Source organism: Aethalodelphis obliquidens, unplaced genomic scaffold, assembly GCF_003676395.1.
Source record: "Aethalodelphis obliquidens isolate GAN/ISIS:26980383/991018 unplaced genomic scaffold, ASM367639v1 scaffold75, whole genome shotgun sequence".
In the NCBI taxonomy this organism is placed as follows: domain Eukaryota; kingdom Metazoa; phylum Chordata; class Mammalia; order Artiodactyla; family Delphinidae; genus Aethalodelphis; species Aethalodelphis obliquidens.
Window position 1 is genome coordinate 8,506,434 of NW_020838019.1, and position 14,380 is coordinate 8,520,813.

At 44.1% G+C, this 14,380-nt stretch overlaps 1 protein-coding gene across 1 annotated transcript in view; it reads left to right on the forward strand.

Moving 5' to 3' along the window:
* CES1 (carboxylesterase 1) overlaps positions 1-14,380 on the forward strand; it is a 42,327-nt gene that overhangs the window by 19,371 nt on the left and 8,576 nt on the right. Inside the window, exons 5-9 of the mRNA XM_027092177.1 lie at positions 1,104-1,257; positions 8,402-8,506; positions 10,390-10,494; positions 13,153-13,191; positions 13,517-13,657. Of these exons, the coding sequence (XP_026947978.1) occupies positions 1,104-1,257; positions 8,402-8,506; positions 10,390-10,494; positions 13,153-13,191; positions 13,517-13,657 (544 nt within the window). The remainder of the gene's footprint in view (positions 1-1,103; positions 1,258-8,401; positions 8,507-10,389; positions 10,495-13,152; positions 13,192-13,516; positions 13,658-14,380) is intronic.

Sequence of the window (14,380 nt, forward strand, 5' to 3'; positions counted from 1 at the left end):
GTTTCACCCCGACCAGACACCACACTGCTCTGGTCCAGGTCACCAGCGGCCCAGCCTTGGCAGCAACCGCACGTCACCCCTCAAACCTTTTTGAAAAATTTCCTTCTCTTGGCTCCTGGCCACCTCCTCCCTCATGGCAGCTCCTTCTCGGCCCCTCCCGGCCCCTCCCCTCCCCGTCTCAGCCTCTGTGTGCATCTTCTTCTCTGTCCCACTGGTTCCCTGAGTGACCTCAGGGGGCACTTCCAGGCTCCCTATTTTTAGCCCATTTCTCCTTTGAAACCCACAGGTACATCATTAACTACCTCCTGCCATCCCCACGGGACACCTGAGGGCACCTCTTCCTTCCTCGGACAAACTTAACCCTTGACTCCCCATGCCCCTGCCCCAAACCCTCCTCCTTTCTCCACAGGGCCTCCTGCTCAGCTGCAGGCAGCTCCACCCTTCCAGTTACTCAGGATAAAAGCCTGGGGGCACTTGGATTCTTTTCTTTTTCTCACACCCCACATGCAGTCACCAGCAAATCCTCTTGGCTCCACTTTTACAATATGTTCAGAATCCAGCCACTTCTCACCTCCTCCCTTGTAGTCACCCTGTTCAAAGCACTCTGTGTCTCTCCCCTGGATTGTTGTAATAACACCTACTTTTATAACCCTGCTATTTTACACCGTGTCTGATCCACACAGTAGCCAAAGTGATCATTTAAGACATAAATGGAATCATGTCATCCCTGCAGTGGCTTCCTAACTTACTCAAGATGACATTGACATCCTTACTGAGGCCCTCAGGGCCCTCTGTAGCTGTAGGTCCTAGACTCACACTTTTGTTCACTGAATGCCAGGGCCTTTGCATGTGCTATTTCTTCTGCCTGGAATTCCCTTTGGAACTGTAGAATAGTAGATGCTCAATAAATAGATGTGGGATGGATGTATAGGGCGCTACAGCGGAACAATGCTGCAGGATGGGAGGCAGGTGAAGACCCCAGTGTCAGGGCTCTGGAAGCCCAGTCTCTTGCAGAAGGCTCACCCAGACCCCCAGCCCCATCTGTGGTCCTGAGAGCCCTGCTGTGACATGTCTGCTCTCAACCCCACCCTGTTCTCTTACAGCACAGGGGATGAACACAGCCGGGGGAACTGGGGTCATTTGGACCAGTTGGCCGCACTGCACTGGGTCCAGGAGAACATTGCCAACTTTGGAGGGGATCCAGGCTCTGTGACCATCTTTGGAGAGTCAGCAGGAGGGGAAAGTGTCTCTATTCTTGTAAGTGTTCCTGGCCCTGATGTGGCTACCGATGGGACCCCTTGCAGACCAGCCAGTCTAGTCATGGGACCTGGATTCAAGGCTGACCCTACTCTGTGCAGCATCAGATGGTGGAAAGTTACGGCCAAACTCTCCTTGGACCGCAGGAAGCTCAGAGCTCAGCTTAGCATCCTGGGGCCATATCTCCAGCCACGGCTGCAACGGAGACATTCCTCCTGTCCTGTGTTGGTTGAGCTCTTACTCTCCTTCCTAATCATTTTACTATTAGTACTCACCTCACTCCTCTTGGGAAGTAGGGGTGGGTGTAAATTCTGGATAAGAGGAGGCAACCATGAAGTTGGGTGCAATGTCATTATTTGGCTTGAAGCCAGATCTACAATTCAAGGGGACACGAACACTAAGAACAGGTCAGAGGCCTCCTCTGGGGAGGTCTGATGGCTTGTTCATCTCAGGAAGGAGAGCAGCAGCGTCTGGGGCTGAGGATGGAGCTGGGCTGGGGGAGGAGAGGTAGAGAGAGGAAGGAGGATGGAAGGGGGGATGGGACCCGGGAAATGGAACACAGACACGACCTGGGAGCCTGATGTGGGAATGGCAGTTGGGAGACACCGAGGGAAGCAAAGGTGGAAAACCAGATTAGAAGGCGCTGGGAGCTGTTAGAAACCCTCCAGCTGCCTCACAGTTGAGCAGAGGGTCAGTGCTATTACTGCATTTTAAAAGCATATCTTGGTTTCATAGTGGAACACTCAGAGGAAAATGATTTTATATTTTGTAAAGTGGAGAAAAGGAAAAGTACAGATAATCTCAAAGAAACAAAAAGTCTTTCACAGTCCCATTATCCTTGGATACTCACCATGAACATTATTTTTTTTTTTTCCTGGTACGTGGGCCTCTCACGGTTGTGGCCTCTCCTGTTGCGGAGCACAGGCTCCAGACGCATAGGCTCAGCGGCCATAGCTCACGGGCTTAGCCGCTCTGCGGCATGTGGGATCTTCCTGGACTGGGGCACGAACCCACGTCCCCTGCATCAGCAGGCGGACTCTCAACCATTGCGCCACCAGGGAAGCCCATGAACACTTTTTTTAATGTTTATTTTTTAATTATTTTTTTTCTTATTAGTTATCCATTTTATACACATCAGTGTATACATGTCAGTCCCAATCGCCCAATTCATCACACACACACCCCACCCACCGCCACTTCCCCCCCTTGGTGTCCATACGTTTGTTCTCTACTTCGGTGTCTCAATTTCTGCTCTGCAAACTGGTTCATCTGTACCATTTTTCTAGGTTCCACATACATGCGTTAATATACGATATTTGTTTTTCTCTTTCTGACTTACTTCACTCTGTATGACAGTCTCTACAGGCATCCACGTCTCTACAAATGACCCACATCTCTACAAATGACCCAAGTTCATTCTTATGGTTGAGTAATATTCCATTGTATATATGTACCACATCTTCTTTATCCATTCATCTGTCAATGGGCATTTAGGTTGCTTCCATGACCTGGCTATTGTGAATAGTGCTGCAATGAACATTGGGGTGCATGTGTCTATTTGAATTACGGTTTTCTGTGAGTATATGCCCAGTAGTGGGATTGCTGGGTCATATGGTAATTCTATTTTTAGTTCTTTAAGGAACCTCCATACTGTTCTCCATGGTGGCTGTATCAATTTACATTTCCACCAACAGTGCAAGAGGGTTCCCTTTTCTCCACACCCTCTCCAGCATTTGCTGTTTGTAGATTTTCTGATGATGCGCATTCTAACTGGTGTGAGGTGATACCTCATTGTAGTTTTGATTTGCATTTCTCTAATAATTAGTGATGTTGAGCAGCTTTTCATGTGCTTCGTGGCCATCTGTATGTCTTCTTTGGAGAAATGTCTGTTTAGGTCTTCTGCCCATTTTTGGATTGGGTCTTTTTTTTTTTTAATATTGAGCTGCCTTAGCTGTTTATATATTTTGGAGATTAATCCTTTGTCCGATGATTCATTTGCAAATATTTTCTCCCATTCTGAGAGTTGTCTTTTCATCTTGTTTATGGTTTCCTTTGCTGTGCAAAAGCTTTGAAGTTTCATTAGGTCCCGTTTGTTTATTTTTGTTTTTATTTCCATTACTCTAGGAGGTGGATCAAAAAAAATCTTGCTGCAATTTATGTCAAAGAGTGTTCTTCCTCTGTTTTCCTCTAAGAGTTTTATAGTGTCCGGTCTTACATTTAGGTCTCTAATCCATTTTGAGTTTATTTTTGTGTATGGTGTTAGGGAGTGTTCTAATTTCATTCTTTTACATGTAGCTGTTCAGTTTTCCCAGCAACACTTATTGAAGAGACTGTCTTTTCTCCATTCTATATCCTTGCCTCCTTTGTCATAGATTAGTTGACCATAAGTGTGTGGGTTTATCTCTGGGCTTTCTATCCTGTTCCATTGATCTATATTTCTGTTTTTGTGCCAGTACCATATTGTCTTGATTACTGTAGTTTTGTAGTATAGTCTGAATTCAGGGAGTCTGATTTGTCCAGCTCTGTTTTTTTCCTCAAGACTGCTTTGGCTGTTTGGGGCCTTTTGTGTCTCCATACAAATTTTAAGAGTTTTTGTTCTAGTTCTGTAAAACATGCCATTGGTAATTTGATAGGGATTGCATTGAATCTGTAGATTGCTTTGGGTAGGATAGTCATTTTCACAATATTGATTCTTCCAATCCAAGAACATGGTATATCTCTCCATCTGTTGGTATCATCTTTAATTTCTTTCATCAGTGTCTTAAGTTTTCTGCATACAGGTCTTTTGTCTCCCTAGGTAGTTTTATTCCTAGGTATTTTATTCCTTTTGCTGCAATGGTAAATGGGAGTGTTTCCTTAATTTTTCTTTCAGATTTTTCATCATTAGTGTATAGGAATGCAAGAGATTTCTGTGCATTAATTTTGTATCCTGCAAGTTTACCAAATTCATTGATTAGCTCTAGTAGTTTTCTGGTGGCATTTTTAGGATTCTCTATGTATATAGTATCATGTCATCTGCAAACAGTAGCAGTTTTACTTCTTCTTTTCCAATTTGTATTCCTTTTATTTCTTTACTTCTCTGATTGCCATGGCTAGGACTTCCAAAGCTATGTTGAATAATAGTGGTGAGAGTGGACATCCTTGTCTTGTTCCTGATCTTGGAGGAAATGCTTTCAGTTTTTCACCATAGAGAATGATGTTTGCTGTGGGTTTCTCATATATGACCTTTATTATGTTGAAGTAGGTTCCCTCTATGCCCACTTTCTGGAGAGTTTTTATCATAAATGGTGTTGAATTTTGTCAAAAGCTTTTTCTGCATCTATTGAGATGATCGTATGGTTTTTATTCTTCAGTTTGTTAATATGGTGTATCACATTGATTGATTTGCGTATATTGAAGAACCCTTGCATCTCTGGGATAAATCCCACTTGATCATGGTATATGATCCTTTTAATGTGTTGTTGGATTCTGTTTGCTAGTATTTTGTTGAGGATTTTTACATCTATATTCATCTGTGATATTGGTCTGTAATTTTCTTTTTTTTGTAGTATTATCTTTGTCTGGTTTTGATATCAGGGTGATGGTGGCCTCATAGAATGAGTTTGGGAGTTTTCCTTCCTATACAATTTTTTGGAAGAGTTTGAGAAAGATGGGTGTTAGCTCTTCTCTAAATGTTTGATAGAATTCACCTGTGAAGCCATCTGGTCCTGGACTTCTGTTTGTTGGAAGATTTTTAGTCACAGTTTCAATTTCATGACTTGTGATTGGTCTGTTCATATCTTCTGTTTCTTCCTGGTTCAGTCTTGGAAGGTTATACCTTTCTAAGAATTTGTCCATTTCTTCCAGGTTGTCCATTTTATCGGCATAGAGTTGCTTGTAGTAGTCTCTTAGGTTGCTTTGTATTTCTGCGTTGTCTGTTGTAGCTTCTCCTTTTTCATTTCTAATTTTATTGATTTGAGTCCTCTCCCTCTTTTTCTTGATGAGTCTGGCTAATGGTTTATCAATTTTGTTTATCTTCTCAAAGAACCAGCTTTTAGTTTTATTGATCTTTGCTATTGTTTTCTTTGTTTCTATTTCATTTATTTCTGCTCTGATCTTTATGATTTCTTTCCTTCTGCTAACTTTGGGTTTTGTTTGTTTTTCTTTCTCTAGTTCCTTTAGGTGTAACATTAGATTGTTTAATTGAGATTTTTCTTGTTTCTTGAGGTAGGCCTGTATAGCTATAAACTTCCCTCTTAGAAGTGCTTTTGCTGCATCCCATAGGTTTTGGATCGTTATGTTTTCATTGTCATTTGTCTCTAGGTATTTTTTTATTTCCTCTTTGATTTCTTCAGTGATCTCTTGGTTACACAGTAACGTATTGTTTAGCTTCCATGTGTTTGTGCTTTTTACGTTTTTTTCCCTGTAATTGTTTTCTAATCTCATAGTATTGTGGTCAGAAAAGATGGTTGATATGATTTCAATTTTCTTAAACTTACTTAGCCTTCATTTGTGACCCAAGATGTGATCTATCCTGGAGAATGTTCCGTGAGCACTTGAGAAGAAAGTGTATCTGTTTTTGGATGGAATGTCTTATAAATATCAATTAAATCTATCTGGTCTATTGTGGCATTTAAAGCTTGTGTTTCCTTATTAATTTTCTGTTTGGATGATCTGTTCATTGGTGTAAGTGAGGTGTTAAAGTCCCCACTATTATTGTGTTACTATCAATTTCCTCTTTTAGAACTATTAGCAGTTGCCTTATGTATTGAGGTGCTCCTGTGTTGGGTGCATATATATTTATAATTGTTATATCTTCTTCTTGGATTGATCCCTTGATCATTATGTAGTGTCCTTCCTTGTCTCTTGTAACATTCTTTCTTTAAAAGTCTATTTTATCTGATATGAGTATTGCTACTCCAGCTTTCTTTTGATTTCCATTTGCATGGAATATCTTTTTCCATCCCCTCACTTTCAATCTGTATGTGTCCCTAGGTCTGAAGTGGGTCTCTTGTAGACAGCATATATATGGGTCTTCTTTTTGTATCCATTCAACGAGCCTGTGTCTTTTGTTGGAGCATTTAATCCATTCACGCTTAAGGTAATTATCAATGTGTATGTTCCTATTACCATTTTCTTAATTGTTTTGGGGGTTTTTTTGTAGGTCCTTTTCTTCTCTTGTGTTTCCTACTTAGAGAAGTTCCTTTAGCATTTGTTGTAGAGCTGGTTTGGTGGTGCTGAATTCTCTTAGCTTTTGCTTGTCTCTAAAGCTTTTGATTTCTCCATCGAATCTGAATGAGATCCTTGCTGGGTAGAGTAATCTTGGTTGTAGTTTCTTCCCTTTCATCACTTTAAGTATATCATGCCACTCCCTCTGGCTTTTAGGGTTTCTGCTGAGAAATCAGCTGTTAACCTTATGGGAGTTCCCTTGAATGTTATTTGTCATTTTTCCCTTGCTGCTTTCAATAATTTTTCTTTGTCTTTAATTTTTGCCAATTTGATTACTATGTGTCTCAGCGTCTTTCTCCTTGGGTTTATCCTGTATGGGACTCTCTGCGCTTCCTGGACTTGGGTGGCTATTTCCTTTCCCATGTTATGGAAGTTTTTGACTATAATCTCTTCAAATATCTTCTCGGGTCCTTTCTCTCTCTCTTCTTCTTCTGGTACCCCTATAATGCGAATGTTGTTGCATTTAATGTTGTCCCAGAGGTCTCTTAGACTGTCTTCATTGCTTTTCATTCTTTTTTCTTTATTCTGTTCCACAGCAGTGAATTCCACCATTCTGTCTTCCAGGTCACTTATCCGTTCTTCTGCCTCAGTTATTCTGCTACTGATTCCTTCTAGTGTATTTTTCATTTCAGTTATTGTATTGTTCATCTCTGTTTGTTTGTTCTTTAATTCTTCTATATCTTTGTTAAACATTTCTTGCATCTTCTCGATCTTTGCTTCCATTCTTTTTCTGTGGTCCTGGATCATCTTCACTATCATTATTCTGAATTCTTTTTCTGGAAGATTGCCTATCTCCATTTCATTTAGCTGTTTTTCTGGTGTTTTATCTTGTTCCTTCATCTGGTACATAGCCCTCTGCCTTTTCATCTTGTCTTTCTGTGAATGTGGTGTTTGTTCCATAGGCTGCAGGATTGAAGTTCTTCTTGCTTCTGCTCTCACCATGAACATTTTGATCTGTATTTTTCTAGTGTTTTTTTCCATGACCCACCCTATCTATCTGTGTATCTATCCATCTATCTACGTATTTATCAATCTAGCTAGAATTTTTAAACACAAACTTTCCTTAGCATTATAAAACAACATAAATATTTCTCTAACCATTAAGCACTCTTTCATATTTTTTATATGTATAGTCAAGAAGTATTCCATTGTAAGAATGAAAAATAGTTTATTTACCAAATCTCATAATATTGGAACCTTGGGTTATTTCCAATTTTTACTACTATAAAAAACATGAGCATTCTTAGAAACTGTTGTGTACCTCCGTGTTCATTTTCCATAGGATAAATTCTTTTTTTTTAATTAATTAATTTATTTATTTATTTTGGCTGCGTTGGGTCTTTGTTGCTGTGCGCGGGCTTTTCTCTAGTTGCAGCAAGCAGGGGCTACTCTTCGTTGGGGTGCGCAGGCTTCTCATTGCGGTGGCTTCTCTTGTTGTGGACCACGGGCTCTAGGTGTGTGCGTCAGTAGTTGTGGCACACGGGCTCAATAGTTGTGGCTCACGGGCTCTAGAGGGCAGGCTCAGTAGTTGTGGCACACGGACTTAGTTGCTCCACGGCATGTGGGATCTTCCCGGAATAGGGCTCGAACGCATGTCTCCTGCATTGGCAAGCAGATTCTTAACCACTGCACCACCAGGGAAGTCCAGGATAAATTCTGAGTAATGGAAATGGGGAATCAGAACTGTGCTTTAAAGTGTTGCTAGGAATTGCTGAGCTGCCTTTCAGATACTTTGATTGTTATAATCAGTGTGTGCCACACACTTCCTGTTTTGTCCTTCACTCTGCTCCTGGCTCCTTCCAGCTGAGGTTTTCTTGCAGAAGCCAGGCCCCATGGTCTCCAGGGGAACAGCCCAGGACAGGGCTGTGGATGGGGGTAGCTCTTGAAGACCCCTCCCCGTGAGCATAAACTCCCTTTCTCGCCACCCTCCTCCCAGGTGTTATCTCCCCTGGCCAAGAATCTCTTCCACCGGGCCATCTCTGAGAGTGGTGTGGCCCTCACTTCTATCCTGGTCAAGAAGGACGTGAAGGCTGCAGCTAAGGTAGGTCTCACACTGGACTGTCCCCACACCCTTTGCTCTGCTCTCCTGGAGTTGTCAGGGGTCTTTCTTGCTGTGGGAGCCAGTTGACATCCTCAAAGAATCACAGAAGTGAGGGTGGCTGATCAGGGAAGGCAAGGACACACCTCATCCCACCTCCACCTTCTACCGCTGAGCAAACTGGGGCAGAGAGCAGAAGCACTTGCCAGGGTCAGCAAGTGATCAGAGCAGAGCCGGACTCAGGCTCATGACTCTGGACTGCCAGCCCCATACATTTTTCCACTGAACACGCTTCCCAAAGTGTCCCAGGTGGGGTGCTGGCCTGGACAGTGGTCAGTGAACTGTCATCCTATCTTGCCTCGCTCAGGGTCTGAAATCTGATGAACTCATTGGCACCATGTGTGCCTGGAGTGGATTCTCCTTGGGGGCTTGTGACTGGGGTGGGTTCCTGAAGAATTCATTCATTGATTCATTCATTCACTCAACAAATAGTTTTGATATAATCTGACATCTCGCAACCTCATGAAGCTTCTGTTATAATTGAGGAGACAGATTAATAATTATATAATTGCACAACTTACAAAATGTCAACTGTGACTAGAGCAATAAAGGAGAGATACCTGATGTCATAACAGAATCCAAAAGGAGAGCTTAGTCCAGTGGACAGGGGGAGGTTATCAGGAAAGGCTTCATGAAAAAAAGTGATCAACGAGTTGAGATGAGAAGGATGAGCAGTAAACTACTTGGTAAGAAAAGAATATCCAGGAAGAGGGAACAGCCTGTGCAAATGTCCTGTGGCAGGAGCAGGTATCTCAACTGAGAGAGAGCGAGAAAGGCTGCTGTGGCCAGAGCAGAAAGAGCAGACGGAACCTGGAGTGAAGTGAGGATGGAGCCATCGGCAGGGCCATGCTGCAGAGGACCTGGTGAGGACTTTGTCTTTATTTGGAGAGTGTCAGGAAGCCAAGGAAGGGTGAGCAACAGGGAGGCTCTGCTGAGGAGTGTGCGCTGGAGTCACTGATGGGGAGCGATTTCGTCGGGCTGTGAGAGCTGGTGGACGGGTGGGGGCAGCAGCCAGACTTAAAGGGACTGACTGGTAAGCAGGAGGGGAGGAGATAAGACACCAAGAACTTAAAAAATTGTTGAGACTTTTTCAGAATTCTTTGGCTATGAACAGCAGAAGCCCATTGGTCAGGCTTAAGTCAAGAAGGGGGAGTTTATTTAAAGGAAACAAAGGTGGCAGAAATGGTGCTGGATTTTGCTGTCACACAGGACCAGAGATTGGCAGAATGAAGAATCCAAGACTCATATTCTTGTGTGCGCGCTCTCGCTCTCTCTCTCTCTCTCTCTCTCTCTCTCTCGCTCTCTCTCTCTCTCTCTCCTCGCTCTACTTCTTCATGTGCCTTTTTATTTAATTTTTCACCAAATACATACTGAGCATTGGTTGTATGTCAGACACCGGACCAGGCTCTGGGCAGCCCATGTACACTCTTCATGGTCCCGCCATCATGGAGCCTGATTTCTCTCCTTCTGCATCTTCCCCTCTGGCTGCACTTTGCAAGTGTCTAGCCTGAGGCCAAAAGGCTATTAATTGGATGAGCTGAGATTTGAAATTAGTGGGATTCTGGATTCCATGCTCTCAAGCCCCACTCCATGCTGCCTCTCTTTAGATGTTCAGCTTTGAGATCATTATGTCCACTTGAACAGAGATAAGGCAGCAGAGGCTGAGGAGTATAATTGGCACATCTGGGATCCAGGACATACTGGTCTAGAGTATCTTCGCTACCATGTGTTGACTTTAGAAATTGAGGTTGGAACAGAACATTTCGTTATTGATGGAGGGAAGAGACAGGGCTCTTGAATTCTGCTGTCACCTGTGATCTCTGCAGAAAATTGCTGTCTTTGCTGGGTGCAAAAGCACCACCTCGGCTGTCCTTGTTCACTGCCTGCGCCAGAAGACAGAGGACGAGCTCTTGGAGATAACGCTGAAGATGGTGAGTACATCCACTCTCATGGCCACACAAGCTCCCCGCCCTGTAAACATGGCCCCAGGCTTCATCATTTCACCTATCCCCTTGCCCTGGAAAAACTACCTGGGACAGTTTCTCACCTCTCAAGAGCAGTGTCAGACTGGATCTGAATGGGGAATTTCCTTCTTTCTTTTTTATTATGGAATACCTCAGATGTTAGCAAAGACAAAAAATAACATAATGAACAACTGTGTAATAACTCCTCATATCTATCAAAACTTACTTTTTCCAATCTTGTTTTTCTGATAGATTTTTTTATATGTGACTATTTTCTTTATTGTAAATATATATATGTCACATACAATTTACCATTTTAATCATTTTAAGTGTACAATTCAATGGCATTAATTACACTCATAGTACTGTGCAACCATCACCGCTATTTCCAAAACTTTTCATCATCCCAAACAAAAAATCCCTACCTCTTTAAACAGTTACTCTGCCTTCTCCCCTTCCCCCCAGTCTCTGGAAACCTCTAATCTACTTTCTGTCTATGAATTTGCCCATCCTAGATTCAGTCATGTAAGTGGAATCTGATAGATTTTTAAGAAATTAAACATTACACATTCTCAGAGGTGATTACCATCCTGAATTTTGGGAATGGGGTTATTCAGAACAAAGCTCTTCAGAAAGGTTGTCACAATTGTCTCGGTTAATTTAGAAACCACCTCAATTATCATCCAGTGGTGGCCCAATTTTCTAGATTTTCTGCACGTCTGCCTCAGTAGTGATTCTCACATAATCGTATATCTACCCATTCATCCATCCAACCATCCATCCACCTATTCATCCATCCATTCATTCATCATCTTATTATACATCTGTCCATCCACCAGTGAATCCAATTCATCAGTATCTTTTCATCAATCTAATATCAACTCATCTATAACATTCATTCATCTGTTATCAATCATTCATATATCTGTATTTCATCATCCATCTCTCTAAAATCAGTGATCCATCCATCACCTAATCTGCTAGCTATCATCCATCTATCCACTTATCCCCCCAATTCAATACTCCAAGTATTGACTAATTCCATCCACCCATCCATCTGTCTTTGCTAAGTGTATGGGGGGAGGTAACAGCGTGGGTGATGGAGACGTAACTGGATATAGTCCCTGCTCATAAGGAACTATTCAAGGAGAAACACGCCCATATACTTAGTGGATTAAGTGTGGTGGGAATACAGAGAGGGGATGCATTCATTATAGTAAGCAGGGATGCTTCACAGAGAAGGTGACATTTCAGGATTGGTGGATGGCTATGGTAGTGGGTCATCACAGGAAGCTACAGCACAACAGATACCCAGAGATCACCACTTATAAGATCCGCTTGTAAGGGGAGAGTCTGGACCCTGGACCCCTGAGGATGCTCCTGGACCCCCAGCGGCCAGCCTCCAGCACTGGACTCTGCTCTGTTTCCATGGGTTAAGTCCAACGTAGCCTTGGATCCTGGTTTCTCAGGCTCAAATAAGGTGACCAATGTGCTCAAAGATAAAAACACAACTGTTTTCTGATGCCTGGAAAGAGGTAAATTTATTTCAGCAATTTTCCGTGTGGCACAAGAGATCCGCTTATAAGGGGAGAGTCGGTGACTTTGGGAGAATCCAGAGAACCTAAGAGCCCATGTTATCCTTCTGAGATCTTCTGAGATCATGTGGAAGTGTTTCCATGATTATCCTCTCTCCCCAATAACACACGTGGGTGTGCACGTGCACACACACACACCTGGATTGCGGGGCTACAACCCATAATGGAGGGACCCTTACTGGGACTTCCTGCATACTGGTCAGGCCTGTTAGCTGCAGTGTCACAATAAAATCAGCACAATCCTGGTGAACTCACAACAAAGAGAAGCGTGGAGTGGGGTGAATTTCAGTGAGCTTGTATGAGTCAGGATTTTCTAATGCAGGAGGAGAAAACTCATCTCAAAGTGACTTGAGAAGAGAAAGGTATTTGTTGTAACAGAATCTTCAGGTAACTAACTGAAAAGTCCAGGAGTTGATGGCTTCAGGCATGTCCAGATCCAGATGCACATATGATATCATCAAGACTCTGTCTCTGTCCCTCAGCTTTTTACCTCTCTGCGTTGGCTTCACTCTCAGGCAGATTTGTCCCCTGGGGAGGTTAGACAACAGCAGTATTCTAGACTTACATCCTATCTGCTTAGAAGCCCTCTTTCCCAATAATTCCAGCAACAGTTTTGGGTAAACTCTATTGAACTGACATGGGCACATGTCCATCCCTGAAGTAATCCCTGTCTTCAGGGAGATGGTGCACCTCAGGTCACATATAGATGCCTGGAATCGTGGAGTGAGACTGGGGAAGAGGGAGTCCCCCAAAGGAAAATTGGGGTGTTTTCGCCTGGAGGAACAAGAAGAGGAAATGGGTGCAGGGCAGGGCAGGCACAAGCAGCAGTCCTCTCCAGAGCTCCCCTCCCCCGTCCCATACCTGCACCCTGTGCTCATGCCCAGGGGAGCTGGTGCCCTGCCCACTTCCTTTCAGCCCAGCCAGGGTGGCACCAGRAGGGAGGACTTGATACCTTTGACGCACAGCTCACAGGATCAGCTTTGCTCTCAGGAAGCCTTCTCACCCACAGCCTCTGCCTTTGTCTTCACAGAAATTTTTCGCTCTTGATTTACACGGAGACCCCAGAGAGGTAAGATGCTTACAAGAACTGACTATAGATGGAGAGATGCATATAGATACACACACCCTTCAAATTAAATACACATTATGTTATATAGTTTATACCAACTTGAGTGAAGATCTGCCCGCATCACCTAACCACTGCTGGCCCTGGTCAGAGTTCTGCCCTCTGGGGTCCACAGACTTAGCCCCCTTTGTTAGGACCCTGAGTGTGTGGCCACCGCCCATGGGCACGCAGGTCTGCGATGCCGGCTGTGAGCTCAGGCAGGTGGAGAGGGGGACGCGGGTGTGACCTCGAAGGGGAAGCACAGACGTGACGCTGCCCTCTTCCCCAGAGCTTTCCTTTCCTGCCCACCGTGCTTGACGGAGTGCTGCTGCCAAAGACGCCCGAAGAGATTCTGGCTGAAAAGAATTTCCACCCCGTTCCCTACGTCGTGGGAATCAACAAGCAGGAGTGTGGCTGGATTCTGCCGATGGTGAGAAAGTGCAGGCCTCTTAGACTCGCCTCCCCTGCCCGTCACATCACCCCTCCCATCTCTGGTCACAGGATCCCTCCTTCTACGCACGCACCTCTGGGACCTTCATACACCTTGACGTTTCCGTGGAAACCTGCTCCACGATGGCCCAGCTGTCACCTGGGTGGTGCGGCCCTGGGGACCCACATCCCCACACACTCTCTGCTTGTCCTCCCATCCAAGAATCCTGAAATGTCAGTGCCAGGAGGGCTGGTAGAGATAATCATTGGGCAGATGAGAAACCCAAGGCCTGGAAAGGGGAAGGGGCTTGGGAGTTAAGGAGAGTGAGGCCTGGGACCTGCAGCCTCTCCCCTGGGCTTGGTGCTTTCATAGTTTCTCCATAAATTCCACCCACCCACACCTCACACTCTCATTCATCTAACTGGAAAGATTCAAAGGAGCCTGCTTCCTCCTGAGTTAAAATTGACTTCTAAAAGTTAGGAAGAGCTTTCCCTTCGCCAAAGATAAACAAAGCCGGACAGCAGTTGAAGTGGTAACAGATCTGATTCAGATACACCCTTGCTGTAGGGAAGAGATCAGTTGTGAACTGAACCCAAGGCCGGGGGCTCAGGGAGGATTATCCGTGTAACTGGGCCACGTAGATTTGTTAGCTGGCATTTATCTGCAGAAGAAACAAGCTTCTGTCTTTATGACAGGAGGCCGTGGTGTAAGTAGAAGCAAGGC